The 21,548-nt window shown below is 37.5% G+C and overlaps 1 protein-coding gene across 8 annotated transcripts in view; it reads left to right on the forward strand.

The window, feature by feature from the left end:
- NRG1 (neuregulin 1) overlaps positions 1-21,548 on the forward strand; it is a gene marked incomplete at both ends in the record, with an annotated part of 1,012,685 nt that overhangs the window by 867,472 nt on the left and 123,665 nt on the right. For 5 of the 8 annotated variants that reach the window (XM_082863838.1, XM_082863839.1, XM_082863840.1 and 2 more), the window contains one exon: positions 2,244-2,294. The exons of the other annotated variants lie outside the window; for them this stretch is intronic. In XM_082863838.1, coding sequence (XP_082719964.1) covers positions 2,244-2,294 — 51 coding nt within the window. The remainder of the gene's footprint in view (positions 1-2,243; positions 2,295-21,548) is intronic. 8 annotated transcript variants of the gene reach the window in all.

Here is a 21,548-nt window from a genome sequence, read left to right on the forward strand (position 1 = left end):
TCTACTAATAAGAACCCCTTCTGCATCCACATTTCAGCCGCTCTTGTTTTCTGCTCCAGTATTTTTCTCCAGCTCAGTCTGCCTTTTTGGATTTTACTTAAAAGAGTCTGGTTTTTGCTGTGTGTCTGAACTTGGACCCAAGAGGCATGCATGGGAAAAAGAAACCTAGATACAACTTAGTGACGTTAGACCAGGAAAGGAGACGTCTGGGTTGTAACTTCAGTTTTTATATCTTTCTAGGTGCTTCTCTTAGCTGTCTCTGCCCTCATTCATCCATCAGAGTTTATTCCTGGATAATGTATCAGTGTCTGACCTCTGACCTTTGGGCTCTTAATGATCAGTTGTGGGTCACTAAACTTGAACAAAAACACAGTTATAGGCCTGACTTTTTAAAATGCTCTTGCTTTTTTTGTTTGTTTTGGGGTCTTTTTTTAGTTTGTTTTTGTTTGTTTGTCACTTGCCTATAATATTTGCTGATAGCAGTTGTGGTCTGAGCATATATTCGCTACTTAAAACCCAACTCTACTAAACACATGTATAACCCTAATTCGTTGATTTCTCCACTAGCTGTGAATGTAATTCAGCTACTGTGAATTTAAGTGTTTTTCTTACTTTTTCTTAACCTCTGCAGTTCCATAGTTAACAGAACCTTAGAATATTTAAAAATAAACATTTAGTTGGGAACAAGTTTTTGGAGACCTAGATTCAGAACTCACTTCAGAGGTTTGATGATAACTTGTTTTTCGCATGATACTTCACAGTTTACAAAGATTTTTACGTATCATTTGGTAATCACACAGATCTGTGAAACAAGGCAGTATTTTTCTTCATTTTACAGATCAGAAAACTGAAGCAGTAGAAATGTTGAGTCATGTATCTCAGCAAGTGGGAGAGCAGATACTTCAAGCTCAGTATTCTTTTCATTACCCCATAGTTAATGCTTTGGCTTCATTGATTTTTTTTTTTTCATTATGACCTCTACCTTGTTGAAGCTCTTGGAGGCCATGTGATCTAACACAGCCATTTTCTAGCTTACCTTCCCCAGTTTGGCCTCTTCCCTTCAAAGCCATTGTACAAAATCATAAAAGCTAACTTTCTCTATGTCCTAGACCTCTTTGGCCATATTGAGGGCATATTAATTTGTCATTACTGAGATGTAAGTATGTGTGTTGTAAGGTGGAATGATCCTGGAGTGTAAGAGAATCTTACTTTTCTGAGTAATAGAAAGAGAAAAAAAGAGAGGGAAGGGAGAGAGGGAGAGAAAAAGAAAAAAAATATGTAGAGTTTCTGAATTTCCTCACCTTTCACTCTGGCATTTCTTTAATGTAAGGACTTCATTATCCAACCCGAGTAGATGCTGTTACAAACCTGAGCTTTTAAATTCATGGGGTGCTTGCCTTGGGAATTTGGAGTGACTGTAACTAGTACTTTCTGATATGACTTGAGTCTTTATAACTTTCTGGTTGCTGAATTTCTGGTTGCGAAGCATCCTTCTTTGATACTGAGTTGTTCTTATTTCTTACGCATAAAAACCCTTAGGTCCCGTGCTTTTTTTCTGCATGAGGTATGTTTTATGCTCTGCTTTACTTAAGTACTGGCTTTCCTTCCTTTATCCTTGCTACCTAAGAGAGTCATCCTACTGTACCTCCCCCATGATTGTATTATGTATTTATTTAGCACGTTTTATTCAATCCTGAAGTAATTGCTCTAGTGGACTTGCATGGACTTTAGTCAGCACCACGTTTGGCCAAGATGTTTATGCAGAGCAGTTCGCCTGAAAATATTGTCATTCTTCTTCTTCTTCTTTTTTCCCCCTCTAAGCATGAAAGTTGCCTTTCATTCTCTCTCTGAAAATGGGGATTGTTCTCTTTGGTTTCATGTTTCTTAAAATCACGACCAACCTAAGAGAAGGAATTATCTGTCTCACCTGGAGTGTGGATCTGTTCAAGTAGTGGTTTTAGGAAATGGACCAGCAGTTGGTGTGTTGGGGGTATCTTTGCAGATGGACCAGCCCCTTTTGCATCTCTTTCTAAAGTCTTTGGGTCTGGCCTACAGAAACATTCCTTTGTGGTCTTTGAATATTGCATATATCTCCCTTTGACTTTGAGATGCTTTCAGCTTTTCTGTTGCACCATTTTCTAGGCCTCTTTTTCTAGACGATACCCAAGCCTGGCAAAATTTCTAATTTAAGAATCCAAGTGGCACGACTCAATAAAGCTTCATTCCACTTTTATGTTTTATAGAGTCTCCCATTAGAATATCAGTATCAACAGAAGGAGCAAATACTTCTTCATGTAAGTATCTTTATATATTCTGTTCACTAGTTTTTAACCCAAGACAATTACCTGCTTCCAAAGATTATGTTCATGTCTCGCCCCTGCCCTTATTGAGGGATGGGGTATCAAGTTTGGGAACAGGATGGTATTTGCTGTTTGGAATAGAAATGACCTCCTGCTATGGTTGGGGTCGACCAGATATCCCCTCCCACTGAGATACATACGGATGTTAAAAGATACCACATATGTAGTAGTTTTAGGATAATGTAATGTCTTCAAATATTGGAAAATAGCCACGTAGCCTCTGAGGCCTAGTTCTGGGTGAGCAATAGAGAACATTGTGGGTTGTTTCTTGTTTCTTTTCTTTTCTTCTTCTTTTTTTTTTTTTTCTTTTTAAGTGTGTCTTGATGCCTTCAGCAACTGCCTAAGGCATGATAGATACTCAGCTGTTTGGGGCCTCTATTCCAAAGCACCTCAGTTCTCATATAAAGTCTGCTGTGATGGAGTAAGGAAACTATACATAGATGCCCTCAATTCAAATTCTATAGCAAGTGACTAATTATGAAAATGTTTGAAAGCAAGTCCCTAGGCAAGATCTCAGATTCGTTTTCCTGTGTTTAATGTGAAATGTGCTTTGTGTTTATGGAGGTCCACAACTGTTAGATTGATTGGTGCTTTGTGCCGTGTCAGGGGAACTTAAGAAGTTAGCAAGGACTAGTAAAAATAGTTTTGATACTGATAAATTGTGAATAGCGTAGAATTAAATTTTGATATGCAACAGGGGAATTTATCAGGCCTTGAAAGTAAAACTTATAACTCCAGTCTTTCTCTCCCTGATTTTAGCTCTTTATTTAAAACTCATGCTCAGTTTGATAAACTCTTCAATACATAGATATTCCCAATTATTCTGTTCCAGCCTGGAGAGTGTGTTTAATGAACAATTTCCTTTGGCTATCAGCATGGTAGAAAATACTTGAAAAGAAAGTATTTACTTTTGGCAACTTCAGTAGTTTTCCCAGTCTGTTTAAATATCCAGTTTGGTTCTAAAACCATTCTCTTTGGGTTGGTGGTACCCAGGCTGTAACGAAACAAGGTACACATATTTTTTTATTGCATGAAGGATGATGGTTTGGCTATACTTTAGCTAGATAAAGCATCGTTTAACTGCACTGATGGCAACAATCTAGTAAGATCAACAGGAAATGAAATGCTAGGACTAGATCGGCTTCCCTTAAGGACACTCATTACATACTCCAAAATGATAATCCCTTCTGGGGACTTTGGATATTTGTTATTTAATTCTACTTACAAAAAGATTAGTATAATTATGTAGATTTTAGCTAACCAGCATTGAGGAATCATGATGAGCTTTGTTTTCTATTTTTGAGTGTTTATTATATAAAAGCAAATACTAGGGTTTTCTTTCTGGCCTTTTGTCTGGGAATAATTTCTCCCCTGCATGATTCATTGAAGAAAGTTATGGAAACTCTTGTAATTGGAACCCTTCATGCTCTCATTAATGGGGCAATGGAGGCGATCCTTAAACATATCCGAGTAGTTTGGGAATGGAAGAAATACTTAGGGAACTGAAATGAATCTCTCAATTTACATTTCTATTCACTGCAGTACTACTGTTGAGAGAGAAATAATTTTGAAATCTGACTCTGATCTCTAACTCTCAGCAGAATTCGTTCCTTGTATTTGGTAAAGTTGTAAAAGTAAGAACGAAGACTTTGTGTACCTTTATGTTAAAATATTTCAGTGTACCATACATCACTCCCCACTCATGGTGGGCTCTCAGTAAATACTGCTGAATTGATTGATGAATACTTTTTATTTTTTCTCTACGGTTGAATTCTATTTGTGATAACTTAAGAGCACAGCTTTGTTTTGTCCCAGAAGTAAGTAAACATGTAATAAAAGAGACACAACTTCTATAATTCCTGTGTCAGATCGTAACTGGAAGAGGAAGAAAAATTCAGGAAATAAGCGATCGTCCCCTTGTACACCACTGAAAGATTCATGCCCTCACCTTCCCAGTGATCCAGGAGATGAAATTTAATCATGTCCCTGAAAGAGTGATATACTTCATGCATGGAGCGTGCGTGTCATTAATTTTGATAAGTTCACTCGCATATTATTACTACAAGAGACTTGAAAAACGTTTTTCTCCACCAACTCAGAGTATAGGGTACAATACAATATTTGCTTCCGTTTATAAAGCTTTGGTTTATTTAGTTACCCTGTTTTCCATGGAAATAAGATATTTAAATAGACTCTATGATTTGGCCAGTTTTTTAAAATTAATTTTATTGGAGTATAGTTGCTCTACAATGTTGTGTTAGTATGAATACATTTTTTAATCTCGTGAAAATATACTCTGTACTTTGGAAATATAAACCAATAGTGGCAGGATCCTAAGTCTAGTCTTGGTGAGAACAGTGAGAGCAGCATGAGGTACTCAGCTCATCCAGAGGCTGCATTCAGGGGAATCCTGCACTGGAGCAGAGCTGTGATGGAAACACAGCTTAGTAAAGGCTGGAGCTGAAACTTGAGAAACCAGCAATCGCAATAAACTGGACTTAAAAATTCAAAATATATAAAAGAGTCAAAGGCCTTGGATAAGTTCACATGGGTCAGAAATAATCAGCCCAGAATAGGTTTCTTTTCACTGTGTTTCAGCCAGGAAGGAGACGTGTAAATCCCCGTATGTGAAAAGCAACCTGTGCTATTACAATGTAATCATGTGTGTGTGGCCTCCATTCTTTGAACTGTTGACATTGGTGTTTTTTGTAAAGTGAATTTTGGAAACCCTTTCTGAAGTAGTATGGATTCAGCAAACGTGTTGTGTATTAGAAAGACTTGGTGTGCTTTGGGCGTCAGTGTTAAAAAAGGGTGAGGGAGCCTTATTACTTTTCAGTTCTTTCGGTACAAGTGTGCACACCTTTATAGGGAAACGTCCCCTTAACTGTCAGTGCTGGTTCCGAGAGCATCTCACCTCTGGGTAAATCTTGGGAGCGTTTATCAGTGGTAGTTCATGTTCATGGCCCTGCTCAGAACCCTGTCCGGTATGCCAGGTGTCTTCTGTGGTATCCTTCCCTGATCACTTCAGCCCTTCAAGTTCTCCTTTTCGCCTCTGTAACTTGTATTGGAGTAGAAAAAAAAAACCAAAAGAAGAAAATTAAAATTGCCTACCTACCTATCCAAAATACTATTGCTAGTATTTTAGTATACTTTCTTCGAATCAGTATTCTTCCTTCTGGCTTTTTACTTCTCCACCTTCTATCTATTTAATGAACCATAAGTGTTTTTCCCATGTCATGAAATGCTAGTCAGAAATTTTGAAAAATATTTTTCTAATCTAAAAATTTTTAAATAATTTTTTTTAAATCACTGTAGCGACTCAGAAATCATTCTTGACTGGAGATTTTAAGAGATTTATGTTTCATCTACAAACGCTGTATCATTTTTGCCCTCTTTCTATTTATTTTTCCTAGCATTTTATAAATGTTGGTGAAATAGCAAAGTTACTAATCCTTCCTTTTGTAAGGCAAATTTTAACTACTTCCTTTTTGAATTTGGGAATTTGCATTATACTTTCACTCTTTTTAGAGTTGTTAATTTATAATTTTTTTTTTAAGTTTCTTATAATAATCTCCTGGTAAAGATTAGCATTATTTTCCTTTATTTTATTTTACTCTTTTGTAAATGAGGCATCTGTGACTTAAAACATATAAGTAATTTGCTAAATGAGTGTCCTATTACACGTGACAGGTTGTAGAAAAGAACTTGAAATTTATAAAACAGTTAGTAGGACTGTCTTGTTCCTCCTTTACACAGCATCAGCAAAAAAGTAAATGGATTGTTTAGAACAAACAAACCATAATGATTTCCGTCTGAATTGCCAGCTGCTGGTGACCCCATTTTGCAGACAATTTTGTCAAATGCTGTAAAAAATACAATTGTTTTACCAACCACTTTACTGAATTAAGCCCCATCCATTCCAATTTAATATAAAAATGAGAGAAACAAAAACGGGAAGTCTAATGAATAGTAATAGGAAAGAAAATAAAGAGAAGTTTCTGGAAAACAGTCTTAAATAATTGAAATATATGTTTCAAATAATAACAGTAGTAATAGCAAATCTTGATTGAAGGCTCACTTTGTGCCAGGCACTGCACAAGGTGATTTCCATGGATGCTGAGTCATGGTTCCCATAAAACCGTCTTCCATTTTTCAAATGATGAAACTGATGTATTTTGTCTAAAGTCCCACAAGCAGGATTCAAACCCAGGCAGTATGCTAGCCTGCCATAATGCATGAGGTTTTGTTGCCTCAAAACAAGAAAAGCCTTTAATATGAAAAGGAATGAGATTCTGTGAATGGGTGGAAAAGTAGTCTCTGATACAAAGTGGATTGGGTGTATGTGTGGCAGATAAAGGTCAATGCATTGCTTTGAACTAGCTGAGCCCATATAATCTTTATGTTACCCATCAAAGCGTGACAGGTGGTGAGGGGGAATGAAAAGAACACAGACGTCAGATGGACTCATGTCCTTAAGTCTAAATACTAGTGCTGTTAATTACTGTGTGTTCTCAGGCAATTTACTTAATGTCCTTAAGACTCAGTTTCTGTCTGTATAACCTTGTTTATCTCAAACTATATTGAGAAGCCTAATATGAGAAAATGAATTATTTAGCACAGCCTTGCTTTAGATGGTCTCCTCTATAGACAGAAGAGAGCCAGTACCTGAAAAATGTGTGTGTCTTTGAGGAAAATGGAAATCAAGGGAGTCCTACCATTTTATTTGAACAACATAAGAAAAGATCCTTATTGTTGGAGGAGGAAAGGAGTTGATGATTTTCAGTCTAAATGGTGGTGCTGAAAGTTGTATGCCAAGAAATCACTGTCTTTTCCAAAATATTATATATTCTCAGCTAAGACTGCATTTGAAAGGAACTTATCCAAGAAGTCCTCTTTGAAATTTCTGATTGAAATGAACAATTGAATCTTTAATTTGGCAACTAAAAGAGCTAGCTGAAGGAAAAAAATGTCTTTTGTCTGCAGAGACATTTGTTATAATCAGATACAGCATGTTCCCCTGGGAATAGCGCTGTGCTATGTATTGATTAGATTGGACCAGGTCTGCTGGTCCACTGGTGAAGTTCAGAGTTACTGTTCTTACTTCCATCCTCAGCTGTAACTGACTGACCTACTCTAAATGTAGACAGAACTGCCCAGACCTTTCCTAAATGACTTTCAGCTGGAAAAATGGCATTCCTATTTCAGATCTTTATTGGTGGCAAAATATGAACTCTATCCTGTCACCGTTAGACAGCTACTTCTAATTGAATGCAAATTGTGTTTCCAGATTTCTATAAACACGGTCTTTTCAAGGGTGTGGTGGCTCTGTCTCTTGTGGAGAATGACAGACAAATTGCCATGCATCCTATAGCAATAAAAGAAAAATTTTAAGTGGAGATTGCCCAACTGGTATTACTTCCATTTTCTGATTGCCTAGAGAGTTAGTTACAGATTTTTAGGACAACACGCTGACTTGAAGCAAGAGTAGGGGCTTGTATGTCACAGTCATTCATATCACCTTCATGCTTAGTTCACTCATTTTGTATGTGAATGTGTCTTACATTTTCCTTTACAGTACTCCCTGCAACTGTAATGTAATTCTTCAGTTCTGCCTTTCTAAAGGCATTCAGTGTCTATCATTGCATTCCACTACTCGATAAGAGAAAACCTTTGATCAAGCTTATAACTAAATCATCCTTAACCTTTTGTATCCAGTTGAAATTAACCTTTTCCAAAATTATTCTCTTGACCCAGACAAATATGTGTGTGTGCTATGTATATATAAATAACTGATATTTGTATCCTACTGTATATTTTACAGGGTATATTTTGATATATTGAGTCATTTATTCACACAGTAATTCTGTGACCTAGATTTCATCCCATTTGTCAGTTGAGGGATGTGAGACTCAGAAATTTCTGACATGTCCAAATTCAAAAACTACATACATAGGTGGTAGAACAGAAATTTAAGCCTGAATCTTCTGATTTCAATCATATATTTTTTTAAATTACAAAGTCTTACAGGATCCATGCAACTAGCTTGAGCTTCCTTTTTTTTTCTTTTTTAGTGGTTTAAATTTTTTAAAATTTTTATTGGGGTATAGTTGATTTACAATGTCATGTTAGTTTCAGGTGTACAGCAAAGTGAATCTGTTATGCATATACATATATCCACTCTTTTTTGATTTTTTTTCCCATACAGGCCATTACAGAGTATTGAGTAGTATTGAGCGCTATACAATAGGTCCTTATTAGTTATCTATTTTATATATAGTAGTGTGTATATGTCAATCCCAATCTTCCAATTTATCCCTCCCCCCCACTTACCCCTTGGTAACCATAAGTTTATTTTCTACATCTGTAACTCTATTTCCGTTTTGTAGATGAGTTCATTTGTACCGTTTTTTTAGATTCCACATATAAGCAATATCATATGACGTTTGTCTTTTTCTTCCTGACTTACTTCACTCAGTATGACGGTCTCTAGGTCCATCCGTGCAGCTTGAGCTTCTTAAAAAAAAGAAAGAAAGAAAGAAGAGGGCTTCTTTAAAAAAAAAAAAAGGCAGTCAGCTTTTAAGTGAAATACTCTCCACAGTCTACAAGGTGTAATGAAATGGACAGGAGAACCCTTAGTTAATAGCAACAAAATTCAAAGATTTGGGCTTCCCTGGTGGCGCAGTGGTTGAGAGTCTGCCTGCCGATGCAGAGGACGCGGGTTCGTGCCCCGGTCCGGGAGGATCCCACATGCCGCGGAGCGGCTGGGCCCGTGAGCCATGGCCGCTGAGCCTGCGCGTCCGGAGCCTGTGCTCCGCAACGGGAGAGGCCACAGCAGTGAGAGGCCCGCGTACTGCAAAAAAAAAAAAAAAAAATTCAAAGGTTTAATACTATAAAAGGAGGAGAAAACGGTCTAGAATCATTTCAGTGACTTGCTCTTTGGCTTTGTTAGTTTGAAATTTATCTATTTCAAAACATGCTCTTTACAGAGGTGGGAATCATCTTAGAGCCATTGTGCTAACAGGCATCAGATCTTCAACAAACAGGGAAATCTTCCTCAGTGGTAGTTGATGTTTGGGGTAGAGGCATGACCTTATTCCAGGCTGATTACTATTTAACCTATCACATAATACTGTAAATCCTAGATATTATTTGTATGATAGCTAAACTCAGTAGTAGAAAATTATCAGCCCTAGAGCAATTATTTCTCTGTATTTTATTCTTTTGGGGGCTTTTTACTGGAATATTCCGTTTAACATTAAAAAACATCTTCCATCTTTTTGTATATCAGCTGCAAGAGGGAAGTCTTTATTTTTCTTGTTTTTAGAGAAGTATTAAAACTACAGTAAGTGTTTTTAATCATTAGGAATAGAGCAGTGAGGTGGATTATATATACAAAATGTAAAAATTTTTTAAATGTTGAAGAGATTAGAGACAGACATATACAAAGAAAGCATCTAGGAAAACAGAGCCAGCAGGATTTTGATAAATTTACTTACCAAAATAAATGATGAACTCGGTGGATTTCTTCATTCTTCATTTTTTTTCAAGTTATCTAGGGATCTGAGGAATAGGAAGATGGGAATAGAGGCCCATCTATTATTAAAAGACCCTGGATGCTATCGGAAACAGGCCCCCCTCGCCCCTCAAAAGGCAGGAATAAGGTAGAGGAACAACATGGTAAATCAGTAAAATAAGAAATATGGATGGTGATTCAATTAGGAGTTTCTCAACTGCCTGTGATAGAAATTCAACTCCAAAGAGATTAAAGATAAAGGGAGTATATTGGCTTATAAAACTGTCCCAGTTTGATCCAGAAGCTCACATGATATAATACGAAGATTTCTTAGTCTGTATGCTTTGCTTCTCTACAAATGCTAGCTTTGTTCTTAGTGGGTTCCCTCTGTCTGATAGGGGGATAGCTGCTGGTATCTTGAAGCCTCTATCCCCTTGGGGCTCATAATCTGAAAAGAAGAGAAAGTCCACTTCTTATCCAAACAGCAGATTTTTAGAAACAATCTGATTGGCTCTGCTTGCATCATATGCTTACCCCTAAAATAATTTTGTATCCAGGGAGAGTAATGACTCCAGCTGGGCAGGGACTGGGACAGATCTCCACCGCTATGTGTGTTTGGGTCAGTGAGGCAGCTAGGCTCAGCCCCATGGGAACTGCATGGTGTGGGTTCATTACAGAGAGGAGGGTTCTGCACCTAAACAGGGGGAAGGGGCCAGACAGGCAAAACCAACACAGTCCTCTAGAGCTGATGCGCAGACAGCTTTGAAAGAATCAGGAAACAGTGCTTCCCTGGTGGCGCAGTGGTTGAGAGTCCGCCTGCCGATGCAGGGGACACGGGTTCGTGCCCCAGTACGGGAGGATCTCACATGCCGCGGAGCAGCTGCGCCCGTGAACCATGGCTGCTGAGCCTGCGCATCCGGAACCTGTGCTGTGTGAAAGCAAGATAAGCTTTAGGAAGGAAATAGGTGACTCAAGCACACATAGGCGGTTTATTCGAACCTTTACAAATGTTTTTACATTGCAGGTAAAGGGAACTGAGATTCAAAACTGTTAAGCTTAGTGCAAAAATAGAAATGAAACGTCACATCCACTACATATATACACACAGAAACTAGTATTATGGTAAAATTTTCTGCTTGTTTTTTTTTTTTTTCTTCAAGTTTCTAGAATGTTGGCTGTGACCTTTTGGGTAAAAAGTGCATTCAGAATTAAGTCTAATAGAGGCTTCTGGTGGAGAGAGTCTTCACGAAGAATAGGGTCAGCTATAGTCTCAATAATTTTAAGAATGTCATACTCTCCCACCTTTTTAGAAGAAGTGAAGACTTGGGTATATTCTAGTAAAAGGTTGCTCTGAAATTGTAAAAAAAAAAAAAAAAAAGTCTTTGTCTAATCAAAGAATAAAAGCAAACTCTATGATTTGTTATACTCAGATGTTAGATTATCTTCCAAGGCCCAGCCGTACTCTCTTGGTGATTTCCTAGCTCTTCAGATAACAAACTTGCCACTTAACAATTGTCACAGATATGTATATCACTTCCCAAACCAGAATATAAGGTCTTGAAGGAAGGAATTTTGGTTTGTGTTTCCATTCCCATAACACACCAATATGCTGGTTCCCAGGAAGTATTTATTAAACGGATATGAACATTAATAGTGAGATGATTTTTTTTAGTTAGATTATTGTGACTTCTAAAAGTTGTTGTACATGTGTGTAATTATACGAAAACCACCTAAACCTTCAATCATGAAAAATGTATTTAAATATTTAAAAATCAAAGTTGAAAAAATTCACATTGGCTTAAATCATATTTATTAGAGCTTTTAACATTTTGAGAAGCATTTCACACTCCATACACCTCTACTTTAAATTTATTTCTGGATTTTATATCTTGAAGGTTTCTTCATTTTATGATAAATACTTGTTTACATGGTGATGTATAAGACTGTGTTTCACCTTAGATGGGATTATTGCAAATTATATGAAAATCTACATATTAACTGGTTGGCCGCTGTTCTCCCTGTGGTGCGGAAGAGTCACCTGGTTGGGAGTAAGGGGATGCCGTGGCGCTAATAAGGTTGATTTTTCTTTTATTATCATTAAAAAAGTAACAATGAAGTGTAACAATGTCTTTTACTGGGCACCTACCATGTGTCAGGTACTTTCATCTGAGAATAGATATTATTTGTCCCATTAGATAGATGAGGTAACTGAGAGGCTCAGACAATTCAGTATTTGTCAAGGCTATATAACAAGTTCCACGCCAGCTTCTCTGACCCCATGTCCTGTGTTCTTTATACGCACTGATAGTAGAGGGAGAGGGTGAAAGAAAAACCTTCGGAGAGTTCCCCTTGTGACCTCTGTCATACGTCTCTAAGGCCATGTGATCATTGCAACTACTTTTACCACTTGGCTACTTTTATCACTTGGACCAAATCAGTTCTATGAATCAAGGTTCCTGAGCAAGGTACAGAAATATGTATGCCCATTTGCCATGATAAAAGGCGTTAAAACTAGAGAGTTTTTGGTAACAAATTATATTTGTTAGGTACTTGGATCATTTAGAAGGAATACCATGAGCCTCCCCTCCTCCACATAAACAGGTATATGCATTAAATATTAAATTCAAGAGAAGAATAAGGTTATTCAAGAAAAGAATAAGCATAAATATGTGATACGTAGCCTCAACTACTTCATCCTTGATTTTGATGGTAGTTTTCAGATCAATTTTGAGATGCAGAATAAAAACCGTAGCTTTTTGTTTCAATGTCAGATTGATATGGAAGGTTATTTGCTTTTAACAGTTCCTACAGTAAGGGGTGTGTGTGTGTGTGTGTGTGTGTGTGTGTGTGTGTGTGTGTGTTTAGATTGACTTATTTTGTCCGTTTTTAGGGTTTTCCCCCCACAGGCAAGATGGCATTCTCATCCCCTGCTGCTGTTAACATTTGAAGCAGGCAGCCTTTTGTCGCACTGTGGTGTAAATTCCAAGTTGCTGACCATGATTAAACAGAAAATGAAACTTGAATGGCACTATCTCAAAATCTACTTAAAGTCATGACAGGTATCTCTGAAGCAATATATCAGTTTTGAACACAGAAAGAATAAGAAATTATGGCTTTTTTTGTGGCAGGTTTCTTTTTCTTTGAAATCAAAGGGGAAAAAAATACTGATTTGTCCAGAATCACTGAAACAGTGATTATGGATTGATAAACAGGGTGGACAGAACAAATACAGAATTAATTCTACCTGCACTTGAAATCTGATACTGTGCACCATACCTGTTTTATAGCCATTGTAGTTTTCTCATTTGTATACAGATACTATAGTAACATTCATAAAAAACAATGTATAGCTAATTAAAAAGCAAGCACTCAGGGCTTCCCTGGTGGCGCAGTGGTTGGGGGTCCGCCTGCCGATGCGGGGGACGGGGGTTCGTGCCCCGGTCCGGGAGGATCGCATGCCGCGGGGCGGCTGGGCCCGTGGGCCATGGCCGCTGGGCCTGCGCGTTTGGAGGCTGTGCTCCGCAGCGGGGGAGGCCACAGCAGCGAGAGGCCCGCATACTCCCAAAAAAAAAAAAAAAAAAAAGCAAGCACTCAAGAAAGATAAGACACAGAGAATTAATTAGTATTATTCTTTCTGCATTGACTGCAAAAGCTTGGTGATCTGAACTGTGCTTCAGCGGTGAGCTCAGGACTCCCACCAACCCCCAAGGCTCTTCTTTAACGTTTGTTATTACTTAGCTATTTTATTTGGCAGGGATCCCTTCAATCCCATTTTCTAATGCACTGGCAAGCTTCCTGTTGCCAATAGCTTAGAGCCTACTACTGCTAGGGTAAGCGGCATAGCCGAACTTTCTAGGCTGTGCATCCTTATAAATAATGCATTTGGTTTCCTGTAACTACATGAACCCTTAGACTTTGGTAAGCATGTCTCTGTTAGTCAGGGTAAAAGAGTTGGGAGATGAACAGTTGTGGAAATATTTGCAGGCAGTTACTCACTAATTAGAACCTGACGCCATCATAGATGCATTAATCACTGGGTTAAATGCTAAAGGAATGCTTATGATGTTTATAGTAGACATAAACAAGATATATAAAAATATCTTTGCTGACTAAACTGCGTGCTTAATTTACCATGGAAAGTGCTTGTAATGTTAATCTAGGACCTTTCGAAACTCCCATCACCCGTAATTAGATCTAATTTGCTCCTCATTTTAAGAACCTCTTTTAGTTTGCACAGAATTCACTGACTTTTTGGGTGTGTGTACACTTGTCCTTAAGAGCAATAAGGAGATGAGATGTTGGTTAAAGATAATACCTGATGCTCCAGGTATCTTGATGGTATAACACTTTGTTGGATTGGAAATGAAGAAGGGGAAATGCTATGTTAATATGTTAAGAGCAAAGTAAGAAATATACATCATACTTTTAACTTTCACGTGTTACTTATAGAATTAAAAATTAATGTTTTATTTTTGAGCATAAGGGATATTAGCACTTAAACAAGGGACACCATTTTTAAAAAGTAAAAACTGTTTCAGCAATGTTTTTTCAAATGCACCTTCAATGTTAATATAAAATAAGAAAGTTCCACCCCAATATATATCCTTTTCTTCATTGGATATGCAATACCATTATTGGAAATTCACAGAATGACAGTGTTCAGCATTAAAATTATGTTGTAAGGATAAAAAATTCAAATTGATTTAGATGTTGAATAAGTAGATTGCTCTGTATATTTTCATCAGAATTAATTGAAAAAAGGAAAAATCATGTTTCTAATTTGATAAAAGATATTAATTCTGATCATTTTATTGTTGGTTTCTTTAATTACCATCAATTCATATTTGAACAGCTCATATATTTATGAGGATAACTTATAACTTTAATAGTAAAGCTTATTTGGTCATCTTTAGTCTTGCCACGTCAGTGATTTTGCAGAGCCTAGGTAGTTACCAGAACTAATGTTAGTCAAAATGTTTAATACTTCTTTCTTTCAATCTCGTTGACCTTCTTTATTGATTAAACTAGCTTCTACAAGCAACCAATTATTGAATCAAATCTTCAGATCTGAATCTGTATGTATGTAATATACTTTTTTCTTTTTGATGTTTATATTTTGAAATGTCAGAATTTCTATGCATTTAAAATGCTTCCTTAATAATTCAGGAAATTTGGGTAACTAAATTTAAAACTGTGCATTGGCATCACCAGTAAATAAGAAGTCTTCATCAAAAAGATAATAAAATGTATTAATATATATATTTTTAAATTTTAGTCCACCCGCCAAAAACAGTCAAGGAAAAAACTTTTTAAAGAACTGTAAAAAAAAATCAACCCACCATCAGATTTCTACTATAGCCCAGTCTGTTTTGATGGGTGTTTTGTTTTGATAGTTTCTGAGAATGGAAGTAGATGGATTAGGTTTTTCTGCCTCCTATTGTCCGGTACTTCTAAAGGCCTCTTGCCTGGACATGGTCCCTTCTGGAAATGAATTTCTGCATTCTTCTTCCATCACTCGTCAAAACAGAACGCTCTCAGAAGTAAATGTTTTCGTAACTGGATCCTAAGTGAAGGAAAATCTGAGAAACCTAGACATGCATATACAACAAAAAGCATTTCTTGCCGGGCTCTCTCTCTCTTTTTTTTAAATCACTCCACAGTGTGTCTACCACACAAATAGAATCTATTCTAAGACTATGGACTCTCACTTCTGCAGTATTTGCATTCGTGCCAGAGTGGGATTAGGAAAATGAAGTCCCTTATGTAACACCTTGGAAGCAGGAACCACTGCAGCCTCCTTCCCTCTTTCTTTCTCAGTCTTGTGCAGGGCCTGGCGCATATTAGGCACTTAGGAAACAATTAGTGAATGAAAGAATGAAGTTCTCAAAGCCAGCGGGGATAAGATCAACCTAGCACGGATCTGGAAAAACTGAGAAAAGGCACATTTTAAAAAATATGTGGGAAATCGATGGCAGAAGAGTCATTAAAGACCAAACTTTCCCTTTTCATTTTAATATGGATAATTTTGAACTTGCTGTAAACACACAATGTTTCCCAATACTGATTTAATTTCTTCCAAGTAATACTTGAAAGAGAGAAAGTAAACTTTCCTGCTGATCTCTGGGTTTATGGCATGTCTTCTTCCCTCATCTTGTTCATATTAGAATCAGTATACAACAGAGGGGCATTACGGTGTGTAGTAGGTTAAAGTTCTTTGATTCATGGACTTACCGGCAACATCATTTGAATAGGTTGGTTTCATCGTGGCCGGAGTTAAGCCACACAGCATAACTAAGGGGATCGCCTGATGTTGCCAATTAAATTCTGGCATCAGGAAAAGGTACACTCAGACGTAAGGTAGATAGCTAGCGGGAAGCAGCCGCATAGCCCAGGGAGATGAGCTCAGTGCTTTGTGACCACCTAGAGGGGTGGGATAGGGAGGGTGGGAGGGAGGGAGATGCAGGAGGGAGGAGATATGGGAACATATGACATGTATAACTGATTCACTCTGGTATAAAGCAGAAACTAACAAACCATTGTAAAGCAATTAGACTCCAATAAAGATGAAAAAGTAAATAAATAAATTTTAAAAAAAAAAGAAAAAGGTACAGTGATTTGAGAAGTAAATATGTCCAAAGTGGAGATTGTGATATGTGTGTGAACTTAACCTTCTCATTATCGTATTTATTCGTGTTCTTTTCTCTTCCTTCTCTCGCCCCACTTCAGTCTTGTTTGGGTCCAGGTCCTGTAGAGCTCAACAGAAAAATCATTTCTTATGTTATCAGTGACACTTTTTTTTTTTTTCCCCCTCCGGTACACGGGCCTCCCACCGCCATGGCCTCTCCCGTCGCGGAGCACAGACTCCGGACGCACAGGCCCAGCGGCCACGGCCCACGGACCCCCCCACACCGGGGCACGAACCCGCGCCCCCCGCATCGGCAGGCGGACCCCCAACCACTGCGCCACCAGGGAAGCCCATCTGTGACACTTTTTTAAATTCATTTTTTATTGAAGTATAGTTGAAGTATAATATTATATGTTAATAGGTGTACACTATAGTGGTGCACAATTTTTAAAGGTTACACTCCATTTATCGTTATTATAAAATATTGGCTGTATCCCCTGGGTTGTACAATATATCCTTGTAGCTTTTTTTTTGTTTTTTTTGGCTGCACCACGAGGCTTGTGGGCTCTTAGTTCCCTGAACAGGGATTGGAGCCCCGGCAGTGAAAGTGCGGCGTCTTAACCACTGGACCACCAGGGAATTCCCCCTGTAGCTTATTTTATATCTAATAGTTTGTACCTCTTAATCCCCTACCCTTATATTGCCCCTCCCCACTTCCCTCTCCCCACTGGTAACCACTAGTTTGTTCTCTGTATCTGTGAATCTGCTTCCTTTTTGTTATAGTCACTAGTTGGTTGTATTTTTTAGATTCCACGTATAAGTCATATCATACAGTATCTGTCTTTATCTGTCTGACTTATTTCACTTAGCATAATACCCTCCAATGACTTTTTTAAAGTCTCCTTCCATTGGATGCACTTTCAAAATATAATTCTCAAGGGGAGAAGTAAGGATCCTGATAGTGAGAATTATAAATAAGGAAGGACTGATGTGTATCTAATACTTGCTGCGATGTCTGACCTGCTTCTGTTTTTTACAGTCAACCTTCTCATCTGTTTTCCAAGGTGACTAAGACCTTACCGCGCTCAAAATTTGAATCATGCCTTCTCTCTCGGCAGATAACCTCACTTGCTACTTCAGAGAAAAGAGAGATGATGGGGTGGAACTTCTTTTACCTTCTTGCTACCAAATCTATAAGCCTCAGCACAATGCCAGGGACATAAGCGGCCACTTAGTAAACATTATTTTGGATGGGTGGGCGGATGGATATGTAGATAAATTAACGTATATTGTGGGGCTTTAGAAATGTAAGTTACTTGCGTTACATAAAATACCACGACTTTAAAATCTGCAATCTGCTTTTGAGAAGCAGGTCATCCTGAGGTTTTCCATTTTTTACCTGCCAGAGTGTGAAAAGAAGTTAGTTTAAATGCTGAGCAGCAAATTTCCTAATCACTTGCTGTATGTTGGCTGAATAACAGTAATATTTCATTCTGAGTTGGACAACTCAAGCATTTAGCCCTGATTTTTTGACAGCATACATATCACTAAAATAATTATTTTTGTACCCATTCAACACATTTTTTTTTACCAGCCAGGGGTTATTTTGAACACTTCTGTCTCCACGAGTACAGTTAGCTCAGCCTAAGATGCCAAAGACGTTTTGCCTTCTCTTGCACTTTTTTTTTTTTTTCATTTCAGAGCTCTCTCTCTGCTGTTCTTTTGCATCACCAAATGCTTAGGTACCTTAAAAAACGCTTAAATATTAGTACTTGTCTCAACAGATTCTTTGATATTAAGGTAAATGAGTGGTTAACAATTTAACTTTTGATATGCTCATTTGAAACTTGGAGTCTTTTTGTGGGTAAAGGGAAGACTGAGAGGGATGCACTTGGACATGGGTACTTTGGGGATGCCTTTGACATCAGTCAGTGATAGACTACGGCAAACATTTGGAAGGACGTGGTGTTATAAGAAAAGATGGGGCTAAATCCAGGTATTTAACCTGGGGTTAAGGAGACAACCTGAGGATGGGTTATTTGTCTGACCTCTAGTGACAGAGTCCTGGCAAAGCCTCAGGAAAGAATTTTTGAGAAACACTTCAAAAGATTTATGTTTCATTTGAGAAGCCTGTCTAAAAGCCCTTTGAACCACTTAAGTTAAGCTTTCCCTTCTTACGGACAGTATGTGGGGACAGAAATAAGCGTATGGTTGAAACTCTCTGCATTGCAGTGAGATGTAAAAGAAGTACTTTTCCTGCTAGGTTAAATTGCTGTACATGCCTCTTGCTGTCAGTGACATGATTTAGTTAAATACAGATGCTTTTAGAGGGGCTTTGTACTGTGTCATAAATATTTAATAGTTTTATGAAATATGTGTATGCGTAACTGGGTGGGAAATACAGCAGTGGAGAAACTCAACTTCCACATCAGAGCCTTTGGCTTTATAGTGTCCACTGACCAGTTGATCTTTGAAAAAGATGTGTTCAGGATGGGAGTGTCGTTAACAATAAAAGGATTCTTTTTTTTTTTCTCAACCAACTGAAGCTTACTGTCCAACCTTTCTGATTTTGTCAGTAGAATGAACTGTACAATTTCCCTATTCATGTTATTCATAGATGTTCCAATCCCTAGTGAGTGAAGTATCACATTAAAAAAAAAAAAAATCCCTTCTCGATAAATGAATGGTCTGGGAGGTGGGGTCAGGGAAAGCTCTTAGATTTTCTGCAGCAGCTAATGGTTTGTCGTATAAAGATATTCCATTGTCATTAGACAATGATTCAAATTATGGTGAATCTTATATTCTTGATATAATTTTGGAATTCATCTTAAAGTAAGTGTGGTGGGGGGAGGTGGGTGGGGAGGCATCGTGCAGTGGAGGAGGGAGAATAATTGAGTGCAGGTTACCGAATGTGGAATTGGTAGATTATTTGGTTTGGTATGGCATCAGCTTAGGAGTTTTTATAATAAAACATACTACATATATGGTAGTCAGAAACAGCCATGAAAAAGTCTCTTTAAACTTTTTCTAGCATTTCATTATGCAATTTTGAAACACACAGAAAAGTTGAATGACTTGTAAACAGTGTATGCCCAATCTCTAGATTTTACAGGTTAACAGTCGCCATATTTGCTTTATCAAATGTGTATCCATTTATCTATCAATCAGCTTTTTATTTTTGATGCAATTTCAAGTAAGTTGCATATGTGAATGCATCTTGCCTCCAAATATTCCAGCATGCATGAGGTATATGTCTTATTATATTATTTAAAATAATATATAGGTGATGGATTATGTCAACAAATAGAATATAGGTTTCTCTGGAATAAGTCTTCATATTTGGACCTGGGATTTTCTAGTCATCGTATTTCAGAGTATGACTCAGTCATCAGAAGCCTTCCTTTTCCTTTTCCTGACAGTCACTCCTTCCTGTGTCCCAGACTTCTAATTCTCCAGATTAAAAGAGGATGTGAGCCTGGCTCACCAATTCTCAGATATTGACAACATTTGATATTGTATGTGTTTGAATCATTCATTGCAGTAATACTGGGCTGATCCCTATTTTGCAGTGACAGTCTTCTTTCCTGAGGATAAGCTCCCTTCCATTCACTAAAGTTTCTTTATTCTATACCTTCTTTTTTTTAGTTTAATTTTTCTTTTATGTTGGAGTATAGTTGATTTACAATGCTGTGTTAGTTTCAGGTGTACAGCAAAGTGGTTCAGTTATACATACACATATATCCATTCTTCTTCAGATTCTTTTCCCCTGTAGGTTATACAGAATATTGAGTAGAGTTCCCTGTGCTATACAGTAGGTCCTTGTTGATTATCCGTTTTATATATAGTAGTGTGTGTATGTTAATCCCAAACTCCTGATTTATCCCTCCCCCAACTTTCCCCTTTGGTAACCATAAGTTTGTTTTCCACGTCTGTAAGTCTATCTCTGTTTTGTAAATAAGTTCATTTGTATCATCTTTTTAGATTCCACATACAAGTGATGTACGTTTGTCTTTCTCTGTCTGACTTACTTCACTTAGTATGATAATCTCTAGGTTCTTTATTCTGGACCTTCTCATGTAAGCAATTAGAACCCACATTCTGTGTGTCCCCTTAATGATGAAATGCTGTTGAATGAGTCTAAATATGAATATTCGTTTCTTAATAACCTCCAGAAAAAGGGTCTGAATATTCAGTAGAATTGTGACCAAAAGTGGTCATGGGAGCATTATATAGATTAAACTTCCAAGTAGAAACAGTTGCAGTAAAAGGTCAAAGTGAGATGTTTCTATAGAGATAACCCGTGGCGGTAATGATAGAAAATCTAAACCATCCACTGTCTGGCAGTAACTCAAGGATATCTACATGGTTAGCACATAACTAAAGAGCTTCCCTTTGTAGAAATGAGTTGAAAGAGGAGAAGCAATAGCCCTGAATTCCAGTCTTGACTTTGAAATTAATTTTGGTGCTCCAGGCAGATTATTTTTATCTTCGGAGACTGGTTTTTGTTTTGTTTTGTTTTTTTCCTTCTTGTATAAGAGAAAATTCCTGGGTGAGGGCTGTTCCAGCTCCAATAGTCAATGAAAAAATTGAAATCTAACTATTCTTGAGATTACAGTTCATCTTTGCATTAAGGCTACATCCTTCCACTCCACATAATTTCAGAGATAGAGAGAAAAGAAACAAGTCATTCTTAAACAGATCTGACTCTAGCAATACATGGTACGATTTATGACGGGAAGTTCTGAATGGGAGGTCAAATCGTAAGATATTTTTGTCTTATGACTTTCAAATTCATAGTTTTAAAGTAATAAAAATTTGCAACAATGCAGAAAGAGTTCCCACCCCTTAGACTGAGAAATAGCAGAAAAATATAGAGCTGGTATTTGATTTTAAATGGGATACTTCCGCTTGTATCAGTATCGTAAGGCTTATGACCTTACAACAGAAGCACGGGTTAGACGGCTCTCTGGAATGCCAAATCAGTTCTAGAAACTGCATATATTTTTATCACTCCTTTTTACCCCTTTGGTGGAGCTCTACATTTTTCTTT

This window comes from Leucopleurus acutus (genome assembly GCF_964270905.1).
Source record: "Leucopleurus acutus genome assembly, chromosome: 21".
Classification (NCBI taxonomy): Eukaryota; Metazoa; Chordata; class Mammalia; order Artiodactyla; family Delphinidae; genus Leucopleurus; species Leucopleurus acutus.